The sequence below is a fragment of the Paroedura picta genome, chromosome 1, assembly GCF_049243985.1.
Source record: "Paroedura picta isolate Pp20150507F chromosome 1, Ppicta_v3.0, whole genome shotgun sequence".
Lineage (NCBI taxonomy): Eukaryota > Metazoa > Chordata > Lepidosauria > Squamata > Gekkonidae > Paroedura > Paroedura picta.
In genome coordinates, this window is record NC_135369.1 from 178,601,797 (window position 1) to 178,620,423 (window position 18,627).

The following is an 18,627-nucleotide window of genomic DNA, read 5'->3' on the forward strand; positions in this document are numbered from 1 at the left end:
CTTTTCCAACACTGGAAAGAGGGATGATCTATACAGTGGATTGTTATGTTTAGGTATTTTAATGATGGTAACAATGTATTATTATTTTTAAATTTCTAGACTGCTTCTCTCCATATTAAACTTCAAAAAATCCCATTTTCTAATCCCCCCGAAACACTAAGAATTTTGGATTGACATCTGCTCAGGGTTCCCGGCCCCGAAGACGTGAAGTTGGCCGACCCTGGCCCCAAACTGGTGGAATGTACTTCCAGTAGGAATGACCCTACAGGACCTGAATCAATTCCACAGGGCCTGGGATGGAGCTATTCCACCAGACTTATGGCCAAAGAAAATAATATCCATCAAGAAAAGCTGGCCTCATAGTTGGGTGGAGGAGGGGAAAGAGAAGGGACAGAAGATGGAAGATTGAATCCTAGCCAACCCTCCCCCCCCCCCATGTCTGGGAATCTAGTTAAAGAGCATTAATTACATTAGCCATATTGTAAATGTTTTTACTTTTAACTTTTGTATGTTGTTTCAATGCTGTTACCAGCCCTGAGTGATGCAGAAGGGCGAGATACAAGTGAAAATGTGTTGTTGTTGTTGTTGTTATTATTATAAACACTAAGAATAGCCAACTCTCTAGTCCAATAACTAATTTGGTTAATTAACTATCTACTTACATATACCTCCTCCCTCCCCCCATCTGCCATTTTTTCTTTCTGTACCTGTTAACTATATTTAAAAAGGAGTAAGGAAGGAATTGATCAATGTTGATGTATTTTTATGGTTTTAACATTGTAATCCCTCCTAACTTTTTGGGGAAGGGTGTCATAAAGATAGATTAGACAGACAGACAGACAGACAGACAGACAGACAGACAGACAGACAGACAGACAGACAGACAGATAGATAGATAGATAGATAGATAGATAGATAGGATTAACAGACAGACACCATCTTTGTTGTATGTTGGGGGCAGGGATATCTAGGGGGGCATTGCTTGTCCGATGATATTACAAGCAGGAAAACATGGAAGACTATTGATATAGCTACCTGTAACATACATTATGTTATAAATGTTGATTGTGGTCACAGTTACCAAACTTATTCTGTACACTGATACTCATTTAATGTTGTTTGTAAACAGCACTGAGCCGCACAGGAGGGCGGCATACAAATACAAATGAATAAATAAATAATAAACACATATAATATGTGAACAGATAGAGGAGGAAGCTTATATTAGTTCTGTGCAGCAGCGTTGGCTGCAAAACTGAACCTTACAGGACTTTACCATACAGAGTGCACTGCTTTTGTGTGAGCGACTTACACAACTTTAACTCTCCTCCCCGCCTTCTTCTTCATCAGGGTATGCTGCTAAAGCGAAGTGGCAAGTCATTAAACAAGGAGTGGAAAAAGAAATACGTTACACTCTGTGATAATGGCGTGCTGACCTATCATCCAAGTTTGCACGTAAGTATACCACATTTCCCATTTGTCAAATGGTGGTAGGAAGCCGTAAGCAAACATATCCAAGGAGGCTGTGCATCGGAGTCCAGTTCAGCAAAACAAGACTTAATTAATTAACCGTTTGGGGAGGATTCCCATGAAGTGATGTTGATGGTACCATCTAGAAAGGAAAGCAAGGTGAAGTCAGATGCTGTACTACAGTGGTCCCCAACCTTTTTATCACCGGGGACCACTCACCGGGGACCACTCAACGGCTTTTACTGAGGCCCGGTGGGGGGGGGGTAGTTTACTCCTCTACTCTCAACCACTGCCCTAGCGCTCTCTGATCGCTATGGTAATGTTTAAACATCCCTTCAAAATAAGATACAGACACGCCACAACAATGAACATAAGGAACATTTTATGTTCATGGAAATTTTAACTCATGACAATGACAAATCAATGGGAACCCTGAGCTTGTTTATCTGCAACGAGATAGTCCCATCTGGGAGTGATGGGAGACAATGACACCCGAAGTGTGTTGTAAAGGGCTGGGGGGGATGAAGTAAAGGGCTGGGGGGGGGGGAGAAGGCGTCCTTCAGGGCCCACCTCCAATTAGTCGAAGGACCACATGTGGTCCAAAGCCCACAGGTTGGGGATCGCTACTGTACTAAACCAGAGCACCTGGCAGAAATGGAAAGGGCCAGCTGCTAGAGTGGAGGACTCTCTTGTCCAGCTGTGCCTTGGCTGCCTCTTACCTTATTTGGTTGTGAAGAGTGGCATCGCATTTGACTTATCATGAAGCCAGGCTCATCCTTTCTTCCTTCCTTTAACACCGGGAAGACTTTATGAAGTTCTGGACTTGTTAACAGAAATTCTTATTATTATTCTGAATGATAATGCAAAGATTACAGACAACTTGGCAGCATTTGCTCCACAATCTATTTGATGCGTTTAAAATATTTATATCCTGGCATTGCCTCCTCAGACTCAAGACAAGAACACAAAATGTGGTCGTCCAAGTATTTAAATATAGTAGTCAAGTATTTAAAAGGATGCCATGTAGAGGATGGAGCGGAGTTGTTCTCTCTTGCCCTGGAGGGATGGACCAGAACCAATGGGATGAAATTAACACAAAAGGAATTCCATTTAAACATCCGGAAGAAGTTCCTGACAGTTAGAGCGGTTTCTCAGTGGAACAGGCTTCCTCGGGAGGTGGTGGGTTCTCCATCTTTGGAGATTTTGAAACAGAGGCTGGATAGCCATCTGACGGAGAGACTGATTCTGTGAAGGTTCAAGGGGGTGGCAGGTGACAATGGATGAGCGATAGGGTTGTGAGGGTCCTGCATAGTGCAGGGGGTTGGACTAGATGACCCAGGCGGTCTTGTTCCAACTCTATGATTCTAAGTAACACGATTTTAAAATGGGAAAAAATTACAAAGAACACAGCCAAATCTGCCAAAAAGAAGAGGTTTGCTTTCCGCCAAGTGCATTCTGGAATAAAACTATCCTCCAGGCCTTCCTAAATGAAGCACACCCAGTTTTGTAGGGCATTTCAGGGGACTGAACTTGCTATAGAGCAAGCCTGCAACCTGACTGTTGCTGTGTGGACAAGCATGAGGGTGTAGCCAGCCCATGGGAGCAAATGAGGCGATGCACTTTGATAAGCATGAAGGCAGAAGGCTGTGAAGATGATAACCAGCACTTGGAATTTGGCCCAGAAGCCAATAGGTAACCAAGGTTGTTGACCCACATTCCTGCTGCATTCTGTACCTATGGATTCTGTACCTGTGGCAGCTCCACCTACCTTCGTTACAGAAATCTTATTGGAAACTTACTGTTGAGTGGGCCACAAAGCAAGTTTCCCCTGCAAGAAAAAGTCAAGCTAATTCATGTAAATTGTAAGCTGCTGAACTGCTCCAAATGTAGGACTTGCCCTATTTAGGAACAAGATGATCCAACAAATTCAAATAGACTTTGTGTTGGAAAAATTCCTAATGCTGCAGGTAGAAAGATGAATAGCCTGCTCTGGCTGACTTTTTTTCCCCCCATCCCACATATTGTATACCGAGAGTAGAGCTTTTAACAACCTAGTCCTGCAGTGAGAACTGGTGTAAAACCCTACCGCTGCTATGGAGTTTCCTGTGCAGCCTGCCAACTTGAAAGGGTAGCTAATTGTATAATCACTTTTTATTCTCATCTTTAAATTTGGGGGTGGGAGGGGAGCATTGCTCTTAAGTTGAACAAAAAAAAATCATAGCAAGCAACAAAGCTAGTAGAAAGTTCTTTGCACTGTAACCTTAAGAGGAGTGGGTTATATATTTATTATCTGCCGTTGTGATATTTTGTTTTAATTACGTTTCAATGGGTTTCTATGGGATTTTATTGTTTTTATGAATTCTGTAAACTGCCACGAGACATTTGAGAGTGGCGGTATATAAACATAAAAGTGAAGGAAGGGAGGAAGGGAGGAAGGAAGGAAGGAAGGAAGGAAGGAGGAAGGAAGGAAGGAAGGAAGGAAGGAAAGAAAGAAAGAAAGAAAGAAAGAAAGAAAGAAAGAAAGAAAGAAAGAAAGAAAGAAAGAAAGAAAGAAAGAAAGAAAGAAAGAAAGAAAGAAAGAAAGAAAGAAAGAAAGAAAGAAAGAAAAATTCTGTCAAAGGATCCCATTGCCACTAACTTTGTAGGCTGTTTGTATGGGTATTTGCTGCCATTAGCCATCCCCCCTTTAAAATATTTTCCAATTCTTAGCCTTATAAATACTAGGAATCCTGAAATCACTCAAGATCTTATTGTTAGGGAAAAGATGCAGAGAAAGATGATGGCCGTTATATAACTTTGCATGTACTGAAGACAGGATCCGAATTGTTCCTGTCTGGTGAAAAGCATGAAATATTGGGGGGGGGGGGGGGCACAATATTTTCTTCCAGCAACAACTCCTGCAACCTTTAACCTCTGCTTTAGAAGAGCTGTGACCTGACTGTGGGGGATGACAGAGGCCGCCATTGGAAGGAGAGCACTAAAAGCCCCCCCTCCCGCATATGGGGAGCATCTGTGCATGCCATTCTCAGTCCCAGATTCTCGGTGACATTTAAATAAAAATACTAGCTATTCACAATCAGGCCCATTTCCTTTAAAAATGAGCAGAGTTGTTTGTGTGTGTGTTTTTTTAATTGCTTAACAAATGTTTTGCGTTCCACGTCCGGTGAGTTAAGGATAACTGCGGTTTTCAAAATGTCCGGGATCAGGGTATCATAGATTTCTTAAATGCATAGGAGTTTCAGGGTTGTTTTTTTTCAATTTAAAAAAAGCTTGATTCCATGCCAAACAGCACAGAATTCTCCTTAATTCCAGGCCCTAACAAAATCTCTGGCTTGCTAGGAGGTTGTTTTGTTTTGTTTTAAAGCAAACAGGGTTTTATTTTTCAAATAGATTCTCCACCGACGACAGCCCTGAGCCTCTGAAGGGCACTTTGTATAATTACGCGGCTACATTCAGTAGCATTTTATAAATGCGTATTTTTGGCTAGACTTGTCACACGACCCTAGGTTTCCCGAGGTCTTTTTTTTTTCTGTAGAAGAAGGTAATTTCTTTCTTCAGGTGTGCCCGTGGCCCCAGTGGAAACCAATCAAGGTGCGATTTATGTTCATTAAGTGCTTGTCAAAACTGAAAAATTTTCTAATCAACAGCAATCTAACTGTATCCCCCTTCAATGGCTGGGAGTGTCACTCGCCGCATCGGGCTACTTGCCTGTTACAACTCTAGGCTAGAAATCCGCTGATGATTACATTAGGCTAAGCTGCGAAGTAAATGAACCATGTCTTATTTAGGTGCAACTAGCTTCAGTGCCGTCCTGCCCTGCAGGGCACTTTATAGCGTTTTATGGCTTTAAAATTAGTGTAGCTTCCCATTTGCTGCAGGGTGCTCCATGTTATGCCTTTGGACGCCATAAGCAAAGGGAAGGGGGTCTTTGGGCTGCCTCCCCATTCCGCCCCCCCCCTTTCTGCATTTGAGCAGTTTTATTTTGCATCTTTTCCAGACGGCATTTTGCAATAAAAAATGTCTGACTGGTTTGTACACACACACACACACACAGAGACACACACAAAGTAGATGCATCAGCATTTGTCATTCAGTAGATAAGGTTTTTCCAAACAATGGTTGGTAGCAAACAATAGTTTTTTACCCGTATCTCAAAATACTACCAAATTCTTCCCAGTAACAATTTCGTTCTGAAAGAAATCCCTGGCCTCAGTGGTAGCAGCTTTAGCCATCCATTTCTATAATGCCTGGTTTGTGTGGATTGCAAATACAATTTAAAAAATACAGAGACCTCGGTTAGATTCTTTAGAGACGGGGAAATAAAACTGCAGCCTCTTGTATCGAGGTTTCATTAATCTCTTAGAACTACGATGAGCGTATTAAACAAACAATTAAAAAGTACATTAAACTTCGCCCTCTTTCCTGCCGCAGAAATAGATATCGCTAATTATCAGAACCGCAAGATGATGGTTTTGTCTGGTTTCCTTTAAATTGTTTGAGAAGATTTGGAACAGGCATAATGTGCTGGCAGGTTCTCAAACACAGCTCTTTTTTTAAAGTGTAGTTAATATTTGGATTAGTTACAGTGCATTCGTAACAACTCCTGTGGGTCTGTCCGGGGTCAGAAAGATGTGTTGGTGGGAAGGACTACGTGGAGGACCTTGACTGAAATTGTTACGAGTTGTTACATCATCTAAATCTATCGTTGCATTTTTTTCCCCCATTGAGGTTTTTCATCAAATCAAGTGTTTGGGGAGGGGGGGGGGAATAGTTGTCTCCGTGTGGTTTCAAATCTGTCCAGCAGGGCACAGTATGAAACAATGTAAGATAAACCGTTTGCATGCCAGACCTGCCTAGGAGGAAATCTGTCCCGCTTCCCTTCTCTCCCACCCGATGCTTTGTGCGTATGCATGCTTTCCTGGCCTACTCCGTCAATCAGTCTTTCAGCATTTTTTGCTAACACCGCACCAACGAGACATGCCCTGCAGAATGATTTTATCCAGACAAAAATAACCAGTGAACTCATGGCACTAAGAAGAACCGATACAGTGTTTAAAAAATACCCCAACAGCGTGCATTTCAAATACTTGGAAATTTGTCCTCCGTCCATAGCAAAAGACATGTCTCTCTACATAAGAGATGCAAGGTGTATTTTTATTTCGCATCCCTGTCTGGAAGGGGAAAGAATTCTTCGCTTCTGCTTGGGGGTGCTTTTCCTTTCCGTCAGTCCCGTGGAAGTGAAAGAAATCATTCTGCAGTCACCACCCGTGGGGAGAGAAGCAAATGCCCTCTCTGGCTGGTTGGTTGTTTTTACATGCACATCCTGCTTTTCTCCCACTGTCAAAGTAGACCTTAGGTGGATTCTGCACTGACTAGGACCAGATTTGCTTATCTTCAGCAAGGTAATTGAGCACCAAGTCCCCTCCAACCATAACCTGGGACCGATAGTTATGACTGCCACGGCTACAGAGGAGGGAGAAGAAATGAACGCCGTGCTTGATTCCTTTGGCTGTGTCACCCGTCTCGCCACTCCCATCATTCTTACCTGGCGTGCAAGAGATGTTCCTGCATGGTTTTCAGTTATGAATCGGCAAGCAGGATGAAGTGCATCCTTGCCAGCAAATTCTGTAAAGCATCCGATGTTAGGAATTGTGGTCAAACGGGGTAAATAGTAACCCAAGCTGCCATTTCTAAACATGTAAACAACCTCAGGTCCATTGTGAGCCTTTGTGATCAATTCTTAGGGCAACCTTTTGACCATGGAGGAACTTTTGAAGTGATTTTTCAGGATTTGAGGAGCCCTGGGAGTGATGTCAGCTGGTCATACCTCCCTCCCGGAAATGGCATGAATTCATAGTCAGAGTAGTTCAGCAGTGTAATCAGATGCCTAAAGAAGTGGTGAGGTCCCCCTCACTGGTGGTCTTCAAACAGCGTCTGGACAGATACTTATTATGGATGCTTTAGACCAGGGGTAGTCAACCTGTGGTCCTCCAGATGTCCATGGACTATAATTCCCATGAGCCCCTGCCAGCGTTTGCTGGCAGGGGCTTGTGAGAATTGTAGTCCTTGGACATCTGGAGGACCACAGGTTGACTACTCCTGCTTTAGACTGACCCTGCATTTAGAAGGGGATCAGACTAGATGGCCTGCAGGACCCCTTTCAACTCTGTGATTCTTTGATTCATTCCTTCATATTCCTGGGAAGAAATAAGGCATTGTTTTTCATGGGTGGGTAGTCTTGCTCACTGTTCATCGCTTTCATTCCTAAACAACTCTCCCTCATGAATTCCCTCTTCACTGTCATGAATTGGTCCCTCAACCCTGAGGTGAGTAAATGTTAACATTTCTGCATTTCTAGAGAGCCCTGAGTGTGTGAGTGTGTGTGTGTGTGTGTGTGTGTGTGAGAGAGAGAGAGAGAGAGAGAGAGAGAGAGAGAGAATTCCCATTTTGAGCAATCAGGTTTTTTGTTGTTGTCTTCTGTCCAGTCACAGCTGACTTATGGTGACCCCCCTGGGGTTTTCAAGACGAGAGACATAAAATGGTTTGCCATGGCCTGCCTCTGCATTGCAACCCTGGTATTCCTTGGCGGTCTCCCTTTCAAATACTGACCAGGACCGACCCTGCGTGGCTTCTGAGATCTGATGAGATCAGGCTAGGCTGGGCTATCCAGTTCACAGCACTAGTCTCTTGGCTGTGATTATTGCTTCAAGTCATTTTCCTGGTGCAGTCCCAGTAAGCAAAAAAAACGTGTTAATAATGGGTCAGTGAAGAGACCGTTTTTGAATGATGGGGGATGCCCGCAAGGTGCACAAAAAATCAGGAAACGCCTCCTAAATGTCTCATTGAGTATATGCTATTATATATTTTACTTAATTGATATGGTGGAGGAGAAGATGCCTGCTTGAATCCTGCCATTCCACTGTGCAAAATGTGAAGCTTTCCACTAGGCCGGAGACCCTTTGGCCAATTTATTCAATTTTTCCTTCAATGAAAGGAAGATAGAATACGTGCCAATAATAAAGAACTTTGAAGTGATTTTTTAACAAAAAAACTTGAATGGACGAGAGAGGTTGGAGGTTGGCAGTCTGGAGGTTGGCAGCCTTAATTGCCATCATGTTTTCCCATCATTAGGCATGACATGAGTAGTTGTCACGTGTGTATGTAGATTTATTACTGTGTGCCTTGTGAGATTTTATGTAGCCAGCTAGGCGCAGTGGTTAGGAGCACCAACTTCTAATCTGGTGAGCTGGGTTTGATTCCCCACTCCCCCACATGCAGCCAGCTGGGTGACCTTGGGCCAGTCACAGTCCTGATAGAACTATTCTCACAGAGCAGGGCTCTCTCATCCTCACCTCCCTCACAGGGTGTCTGTTGTGGGGAGAGGAAGAGAAAGTGATTGTAAGCTGCTTTGAGACTCCTCCAGGTAGTGAAAAGTGGGGTATAAAAATGCCTAGGCCTAATACACATATGTGGGTATTGACACCTCCATGTGTACAAGATGCCATGTTATCCAGACTGATGTCTTGGTTGCTTGAGGCCTCTTCCTCCTTGGACAGAGAGCCTGTGGCAGCCCAAGGTGCCGCTATCCTGTCTGCCAGGAACTGAGAAAACCTTTGTCTTTGTGCTAGAAGAATGTTTGTCCAATGCTTCAGTCATTTTGAGCTGTGTTAGTGGCCTTATTCAGGTAATTGCCCTATCCTTCTTGACTCGGCCTTCTGACTGGGCTGTTGGTACACATGGAGCAGAGTGTCACACATGTTGTGTTTTATACAACACTACTAGTTAAGCCCGTTGCATGCTGTATGTAATGCATGGTTTGGTGTGGGCTTAGTGTCTCACCTGGAAGCTGGCAACCTTAAGAATAGGTCTCTCTGTGCACCGCAGTGCTGACCCAAGTCAGGTTCAAGCACAAAGTGTGGAAGTGTCAAATCCCAGGACAGGAACCTATCTGACAACCTCTCTGCAATGTTTTCTTGACCTGGAATACACCAGGGGGCACTATGTGGAGGCATTATTCCCTCGATGTGGGGTCTGGAGATCTGGAATTACCGGTTATCTCCAAACTATAAAGGTCAACTCCCCAGGCAAAAATGGCTGCTTTGGAGGGGGAGGGGGCTCTGTAACATTGTACCCCACTGAGGTTTAGGGATGCCAGCCTCCAGGTAGGATCTGAGCATCCCCCAGAAGTACAGTTCATATCCAGGCAGAAAGCTCTTCCCCCCTCTCTCCATGTGCACCCCTTCAAAAGGAATGCACGTGGCCTCAGTTACCTCTTAGTGAGCACAGTCTGTTGGTGAGCACAGTCTGCCCTTCTGAAGCCTGATGCCTAATGCTGGCAACTGCAATCCCTGTTGTTGTTTGCAAGGCCAAATCGTTGCATAATAAAAGTGGAACACCTAGTTCCCTCCAAAGTGTCACTGTCTACTTTCCTGTAAAGCTAAAGCTAACTCTGCTTGAAATTCTGGACCATTTATGCCTTTGATTTTGTAAGACCTTCCTGGCAAATACTGATTTTTATTTACAGGCCAGGCTTGAACAAAGTCACTTCAATTCCTATATCTCTCCATTCAACATTACTTGTTCACCGTTTGCATCTATAGGTTCTAAACATTCCTTGTTTAGATCTTCCTGCACTTTCCAGACTTCAAGCCTCTACCATAGTCTCTACTATTCCTCTCATCTCTAGATAATAAAGAGAGCTCCCCAGGTGAAAATTGTTGCTTTGAAGGGTGGACTCTGAGGCATTGTACCATTTTGAAGACCCACCTCCAAACCGCAAAGAATATTTTCTACCCAGGGGTAGCCAGCATTCTGAGGGGCCTGGAGATCTCCTCGAATTACATCTTATCTCCAGATTATAAAGACCAGTTCTCCAGGTGAAAAATGGTTGTTTTGGAGGGTGGACTCTGAGGCATTGTAAATTTTCGAAGTCCCACCTCTGAACCTCAAGTAAGTTTTCCAATCTAGGGGTAACCAGTCTCCAGAGAATTCCTGGAATTATAGCTCATCTCCAGAGTATAGAAATCATCTCCCCAGGCAGAAACGGCTGCTTCGGAGGGTAGACAGGGCTGTTGTGCAGAAGAAACATTTGAGGCCTCCCAGACAGGTTGTTTTGGAGATGAAACGCTTGAGGCCTACTGCACATGGCTATGGTACAGATGAAACTGGAGGCAAAAGAACCTCTGCAACAGCATCCAGTCTTCCCTTGAGTAGGGAGGCCAGCCACAGCAGTATAGTGAGAAGGGGCTTTTCAGTAGCCTCTCTTGTCAGCCAACCGTTAGGCAGAAGGGGAAAGCTCTCCCCCCTCAAAAGGAAAGCACACCCATGCCCACAGACTCCCCTGCATTGCTCTTGAAAGGAAAGGCTTCCCTCCCCTCTGGGCTGTTAGAGGCTCCCTTCACAGCAGGCCTGAAGGGAGGAGGGGTGTGTGGAATCCTGAGCAAGAGCAGCAATTGGCCCTGAGGAGGGGAGATTCTACCAATAGGCAGCTTCAGAACCTTCAGTGTGTTGTCAGAAGTACGTGACACATTTTATTATATTAGATGCCATCTTTAAACACAGCCCTGCGGCGCCGCGGACTAAATAAAGGAGTAAGGGCCCCAAAGGCGGGCCCTGTTCGCGCCTCCCGATTGGCCCCTCCACTGGTCAGTCCACCCCCAAGCTGCCAGTCGCGCGGCTGCTGATTGGCTGCTTGCCCGGCCAAAAACCAATTGGGAGGCGCAAAGCGCCTCCCAACTCGCCCCACCCCCCACCAGAGCTTCCCTTCACTCCAGCGGCCATTACTTTGCTGGCCGCCGAGAGCGAAGGTAGGCTCCCTGGCCCCTGCCCTGACAACGGCTCCCCGGACCTTCCCCGAGGTTTGGGGACTGTTTTAAAGCCTGCACGTCGCCTTTAAGAGGGTCCCCAAGCCCCGGGGAAGGCGCTCCACGGCTCCTGGAGTCGCAGAGTGCCTTCCCCGGGGCTTGGGGACCGTTTTAAAACATCCACGCCGCCTGGGGGGGAAGGGAAGCAAACCCTTCCCTAGGGCCCACTGTATTTTTTTGACAGCGGGCTCTACTGCTAGTTGTGAAATAAATCTCATATTGGTGAATGAGCCTGAGAACTTTCTTGGTATTTTAACTTAACTTAACTGCCATATATAATACTTGTCTTCTCCAAGTGGTTATGACTTTTTTCATATTTCTCTTTCCTCCCTTGATTTGTGCCTTTTGCCATCTTTGCCAGTTTTCTGCCTGTGGCATATTTGAGTGTTGATGTTACCAGATCTTTATGTAGTCCTACCTAGTCATGCAGAAAAATACCCCAGTTCATCTTCATAGCTTCTGTGCAGTCCCACATGGAAGGATGGCTTTATTCTAGAAGTTTGAGGAATGTAGAGCTAACATGGCTCAAAATGATGAGCACAAATTGTGCCTTTTATGTCTGGGTAAAGGGCATATTATCACCTTGTGTCCAGCCCGTTGCCACCTCAAACTGAAGGCCATAGAGGAGAAAATAGCTAGGCTCAAAGCAGCTTTGTAGAAGAAAGCATCAGGTGCCCTAGAACCAACCATTGAAAAAGAGGCCCTTTCAGACAAATGACTGAGATCACTCTCAGTAGCTTTAATACTGCCTCCTGTGGCTTTGGATTTCATGGAAACATTGACCATGGTATGGTCAGCATTGGAGCTGCCATCCAAAAAAATCAAAGAAAGAACCAAACATATTCAATACACTTTGCCTTATGGATCACCTCAATGCCAACAATCTCTATTTCCTTGAAGCCGAACTTTGATGTCTCCCTGATGTTGATAAGATTCACTCAGTTGGCATCATCTGTGCAACTCTTCCAGTTGCCATTCATTAATACCAGTGGAATGGTACCTTGACGTCAACTGTTGCTAATCCCTCTCAACACTGAATCATCACTGAGCCCAAAGGCACCATCACAATTAGGGCATGTACACCACCCATCAAGATAAACTGGTAGCAAAGTATATGAGATCCCACCTGCTCAACCATAAGCATCCTCTACCCAGGGACTGTCTCAGACTCATCCCAGGTTCCCTTTCCCCATGATGTTTCCCCCACAATGGGGAGGTTGGGATTCTCAGTAGTACCAATTTCTGGGCTTCCCCTGGTAATTAACTTCTCAACAACCTATGGGTAAGAGTAGGAAGCAAATAGCTAAGCAACACATGATGATTGACACTGTCTCTCAACTGATTCAGATAAAGGAATGGATCAAGAATCAGAGTCAGAATTGGAAGGCCCATCTATGCCTTCACCAGACAACACCATAGGAGTCATCAGCACCTTCACCGACTGGAGACCTATGACAAACACCATATTGGCATGTTGAAGGCAATAATTTGGAGTAACAACAGTGCCTCAACCCTCAGATCCTTTACAGCCATGAATCTGGCCCCATTGCCTTATCAATGCCACAAGGTATACAGGACATTGCTATGAGTGCATGGTCTAAGCTAGCTTTCACTCCAGCTCCACCAAAGAAGTTGGAAAATTTGTATAAGGTCAGAGAGGAACGTCTCTCCTACCTCTTTTCCTGGGCCAACTCTTGGTCTCTGAAGTAACCGCCAGCAAGATGGGGACCAGGTCATCACTCTATGACAATGGCTTTTTCTGACGCACATGAGATTACACTCTGAGTACAGAACTTAATGGTAGCGAATAGTGGTGACTTTAGGGACATAACAAAGGAATTGGTCTCCAAATACTTGAATAAATTCCCATGGCCAAATCAGCAAAGTCATGGTAGGCAGCCATCCTCTGGGCTAAATGAAGAGAAAAGAAAGCTTGCATGTAAGTTAACTTGCTTTTTCAGCAATAATGATGGATCTAGTATAGCTCTGAGCCTCTTGTGGCGCAGAGTGGTAAGGCAGCTGACATGCTGTCTGAAGCTCTGACCATGAGGCTGGGAGTTTGATCCCAGCAGCCGGCTCAAGGTTGACTCAGCCTTCCATCCTTCCGAGGTCGGTAAAATGAGTACCCAGCTTGCTGGGGGGTAAACGGTAATGATGGGGAAAGGAAGGCAAACCACCCTATATTGAGCCTGTCAAGAAAACGCTAGAGAGCGTTACCCCAAGGGTCAGACATGACTGAGTGCTTGAACAGGGGATACCTTTACCTTCAGACGACAGTCTATGTTTCTCCTTTAAGTGAGCCCCATCCACCACCCCACAGGGTGGCCTTTGCCCATGTTCACTGTTTATCCTGCCCTAGATCATTTCTCACAAAAGGTTTAGGAGGTTATGGTCACCTGACATAGACCTTCCACTCTAGGACCTTATGAATTCAAGTGGAAGAAATAGATCAGGTGTTCACTTTAAACACCTGTGAATTAGCCGTGGCATTTGAGTACCGTATTACTCTAAAGAATAGGGGTTTAGCCTCCCTCATCCATCAAAATAAACTTGGCTGCCATTTTGACTTTTCACAAGCGCGTCAAGTGTACATCAGTTTTCTCTGCAGAAGAATCCAAAAAAATTTCTTAAGGGTCTGTTAAATTTATATCCACCTGTGGTACAACCCATTCATCAGTGGAGTTTATCCCCTGTTTTATCCAGGTTAATGTATAAACCATCTGATCCTCTGGCGAAGTCTGATTTGTCTGTTCTGTCACATAAAACAGCCTTTCTGGTAGTGATTATCTCTGCCTGCAGAGTGGTAGGGCTGGATGTACATACCTGGGACCTACCTTTTACAAAGTTCCATGTAGATAAGGTAGTTCTTGCCAAATGTGGTTTCCAGGTTTCGCCACTGATTGTCTCTCACAGTCTCAGCTACTTCAACGAGAGTAAAATGGAGGATGGAGTGTAGTGGGAATATAGTGGAGATAGAAATGTAGAAGGGAGAAGTCTGTACACCCCTTGAGGTCTTTGGATGAAAAGGCAGGACAACAGCATAACTGGACAGATAAACCATTACAAAATTGAAGTACTGACAGACATTAGACAAAACAGTGTGGTGCAGTGGTCAAGAGCAGTCGACTCTAATCTGGAGACCTGGTTTTGATTCCCTACTCCTCCACGTGCAGCCAGCTCGGTGACCCTGGGCCTGTCAAGGTTTTCCCAGAGCTCTCTCAGGCCCACCTACCACATAATATGCCTGTTGAGGGGAGAGGGAGGGAAGGCAATTATAAGCCGCTTTGAGACTTCTTGAGGTCGAGAAAATCAGTGTCTAAAAACCTGCTTTACTCATTTCAAACCATTGTTTCCAGCTTAAATTGGGGGAGTCCCTTTCTGGGCTGAAATGTGTGACAACTTTCTCATGTCTATGTATTCCTGATAAGTGCAAGGCTCTTTCAGCATGCATTGTAACATTTCCAGGCAGTGACCATTTGTGTAGTAAAATTAACATCCCAGCACCTCTGTGTGTGTGTGTGTGTGCGCGTACACACCAAATGCCAAGGGTATCCTCAGGAAGGAAGGCAATGGCAACTGAGAGAGTGAGTGGATTTTAGGGATTTATATTGATTGATTAATGTGTTTTTGAGCTTAACTGCAAGTACTATGCTGCCCACAGCTGACTAAGATGAAGTTGCCACTTTCTGAGAACCTGAGGTAATTCCTGACGCAGAATTCGGCTGGAGCCAGAGCCTGCCTGCAGATCCCTGGTCAGGAGAGATTTGCGTAGATGCTAAGCAGAAATAAAAAGGTGTTTTCCACTCATGAGGCTACTTGTCAGCTAATTGTTCGAAGCCAGTCGGAACCTCTGCTGCGTATCATTATCCCTGTCAGAACCCGTTTGGTTCGCTGAAGCCCTGACGGCTTTTGTTTGCCCCCCGTGCAGACTTCCCGGCTGCCCAAAACCCCTCGCAAACGGTTCCCCCAGAAAGCGGTAGCCGCGTTAAGCCGTGCGCCTATCGGCGAGCCGGGCGCTCTGGGCCTCTGACGCAGCCCTCGGATTGCTAGCATGTTTCTCTCATTGCACCTCATTTGCATCTGGGGCATCAATTAGCATGTTTGTTGAGGCTAATTGAATGAAACTCAATCATAGCTCTTAATTGCTTGACTATGTGAAAAGAAATCACATTAATGCAGCTAATTAAGTGTATGGCAATAGATGCAACATAATTAGGAGTGAAATGTAAAAAACAAGCGATAGCAAAAGGTGCGAGAGCCGAGGGGCGCCGGGGGTGGGGGGGATTCAGAAGGCTCAGCCATCTTGTTGTTGACACATTTGGGCGAGGGGGCCCCAGCCCCCACACGGTTTTTGTTCCCCGACACAGCTGAACGCCGAGCACAGAAAACTCAAGACAGGAAATGCAAATGGGCTTGCAATTGCTACTTTTTCAAGCTGTTGAGGGGCCGAAGATCGCACTTCTGGGGTGGGCCACTGTTGAGTGGGCTCCGGGGACTTGTTAAGTGCTGTTTAAAAGTACTTGGCTTTGAATTACCCTCAAAGCTTGTTAAAGGTTCCCCCCCTCTCTTTTTTTTCTGAGATCAGCATTTTCTTCAACATCTAGGGGAGTTTTTTCTTCTTATTATTCTTCTTCCCCATAGCATTTGCATATCAAAATCAGCGTCTCCGTCTTCTTGTTAACAAAGCTTATTACAGACGATCACGTTACCTTGATCGTCTTCTGGCGTGATCAGAACCATCCATCACTGTTCTTCTGAACCCGCAACGTCCACCACGCTGGCTTTTATTTCTCCAGGATAGCAAGATCTGATAAGGGACTGTGTGCTGACTTTCTGCTAGGGGGGGAATTCATTTATTTATGTGCTCAATTTTATACTTCACACTTCTCATTTTAAGAAGTCCCCAAAGCAGTTTACGGCTGTGTTAGAATACAGTTTTAAAAACACACACACACACAAAGGAGCATAAATGATTGGCAGAAGATAAAAGCAGACCACATCTTGCAGCCATATTTGATTAAGTAATGAAGGGAAGCGAGAATAAATAGTTTGATCAACATAAAATAGCAACAAACAGAGATAACCCGGTAACAAAAAAGCAGAGAAAGTGACAGTGGTGGGACCTCCTATTAAATACTGGTAGAAGTGCCCCATGTATGTAAGTACAGTCAGGTCGCAACCAATTTAGGGTGACCCCAGCAATGGGCTGTCAAGGGAAGAGAGAGAAGCATTCGTCTTTGGTGGTGGTCCCCCGTCCTAGTCCTGACCTGCATACCTTCCAAAATCAGATGAGATTGGACAGCATCATGCTTTCTTTCCTCCCCAAAGTACCTTAAACCTCATTATAATCTCCATCAAATACCTGAGCAAACCAGCAGGCCTTTCTAGCACCTGGACCACGGTAGTCATTCCGCAAGGCAGTGGTCCACAACCTTGTGGTTGCCGCGGGCCGCTGCTCCGGAGTGGCGGGAGAGGGCGGCAGGGGCGCAAACACGCGTGCGTGGCAGTCCGCGCATGCGCGTTTGTGCCGCCGCCATGCTGGCGGCCGCGGCTCCCTCTCCCGGCCCCTCCGGGCCGCCAGCAAATCGGCTGCCAAAGCGGCCAATTAGCTTGCAGCTCAGCAAGTTTCTCTTCCCCCCCCCCTCCCGAAACAAGAAGCTTGCTGGGCCGCGAGCTAATCGGCCGCTTCGGGGGTGGCGAGATTCTCGCTTCGGGGGGGGGCGGGAAGAGGGAGCTGTGGCCCGGCGCCAAGGCCTTCGGGCCGCGGGCCGCGGGTTGGGGACCACTGCCGCAAGGGACTGTATTCTTCAGCTGTGAAATATTTATCGTTACGTACTTTATATGCAGCGGTAGGATGGTTGCGTAAAACAGCATTCAAGAAGTATTCCATTAATATTTCAATATTTTTCCAGTGTTTGACGCAAATAATCCACTATCTCCCCCCTCCCCGAGTTCTTGATCTAGGATTTTGTTTAAAGGAGCCCAGGTTGAAACGTCCGTTCAGCTCTTTTCTAAATTTTTTGTCAACATTACTACACTGCAAAAGCAAAGTAGTAACGTTTTGCAAGAATGCTAAGGAACCTGGACATTTCATAGGAAGGATGGTGGTTTGTTATAGAAATCAATGGAGTTTTTCATCCCTTTATGATGATTTTGTCTGACGTAATCTAAGCTAGCGAACAAACTGTTTCTGTGCAGTTCTCCCTGTGAGCATAGACTTCATGTGTCATTTGGAGCACACTTATTTGAAGTTATGTTCTGATGTCGTATATTGTTCCGATACCGCATTTTTTACGTTCCCACCCCCAGAAATATGCTTGTGTGCCTTTCGATGCAGGACTATATGCAGAACGTTCATGGGAAAGAAATTGATCTTCTACGGACCACAGTTAAAGTCCCTGGGAAAAGGCCACCCCGAGCCACATCAGCATGTGCACCCATTTCCAGTCCCAAAACAAACGGCTTGTCCAAAGATATGAGCAGCTTACATCTCTCACCAAATTCAGGTAAGACCTTGAAAACGTGCTTCCACTATATTCAGCGTTGTCCCTGGTTGCATTCTTTGTCTTACGAGATTGAATGAAAAGGTCACCTGTCACATGCTTGTGAAATAAGGGCTCTATCTTCTAAATCAAGGGTCCCCAACCTGGTTGAGCCTTGGAGCACTCTCTTTGTATCTGCCCTAGGTAGGTTGGACTTGGGGCTGCATTGTCTTGGCTTACTGACCCATTCACTCAGGAGAGCCACTCTGGCTTCGTCTACAGCAGGGGTGGCCAATAGGGTTGGGCGCTTCGGCATCTGAAGCAGCCACTCACACCCGGAGCAGCCAGCACTGCATCGCGGGGAGGGGGAGAGGAGGCATGGGCGTTGACGCGGCAGTCGGCATGTTGGCACCTGTGCCTCCCCTCCCCACCCACAATGCCGCAGTGGCTACTTCAAGCACGCGCATCTGCTTCAGACACTGATGCGTCCAACCCTAGTGGCCAAACTGTGGCTCTCCAGATGTCGATGGACTACTATTGTCCCGAGCCTCTTCCAACATGGTGCTGGCAGGGGCTCATGGTAATTGTAGTCCATGGACATCTGGAGAGCCACAGTTTGGCCACGCCTAGTCTAGTACCTTCCCTTTCTTAGTTGTGGTGTGTTAAGGCAGCAACCTGGAAGTTGGTACATATCTTTACACATCACAATCACATTGACAGTAGACAACAGCAGATGCTTCCTTCAGCCACAGGGTCCTTCAGCAAACCCTTGTGAGAGATGGACTTGCAAGGCCTCAAAAGATTCCGATGAT

The 18,627-nt window shown here is 45.7% G+C and overlaps 1 protein-coding gene across 5 annotated transcripts in view; it reads left to right on the top strand.

The window, feature by feature from the left end:
- The window catches only part of AGAP1 (ArfGAP with GTPase domain, ankyrin repeat and PH domain 1), a 380,857-nt gene that overhangs the window by 188,803 nt on the left and 173,427 nt on the right, over window positions 1-18,627 (top strand). For all 5 annotated transcript variants that reach the window (XM_077313638.1, XM_077313646.1, XM_077313654.1 and 2 more), the window contains 2 exons: window positions 1,351-1,455; window positions 17,671-17,839. In XM_077313638.1, the coding sequence (XP_077169753.1) occupies window positions 1,351-1,455; window positions 17,671-17,839 (274 nt within the window). The remainder of the gene's footprint in view (window positions 1-1,350; window positions 1,456-17,670; window positions 17,840-18,627) is intronic.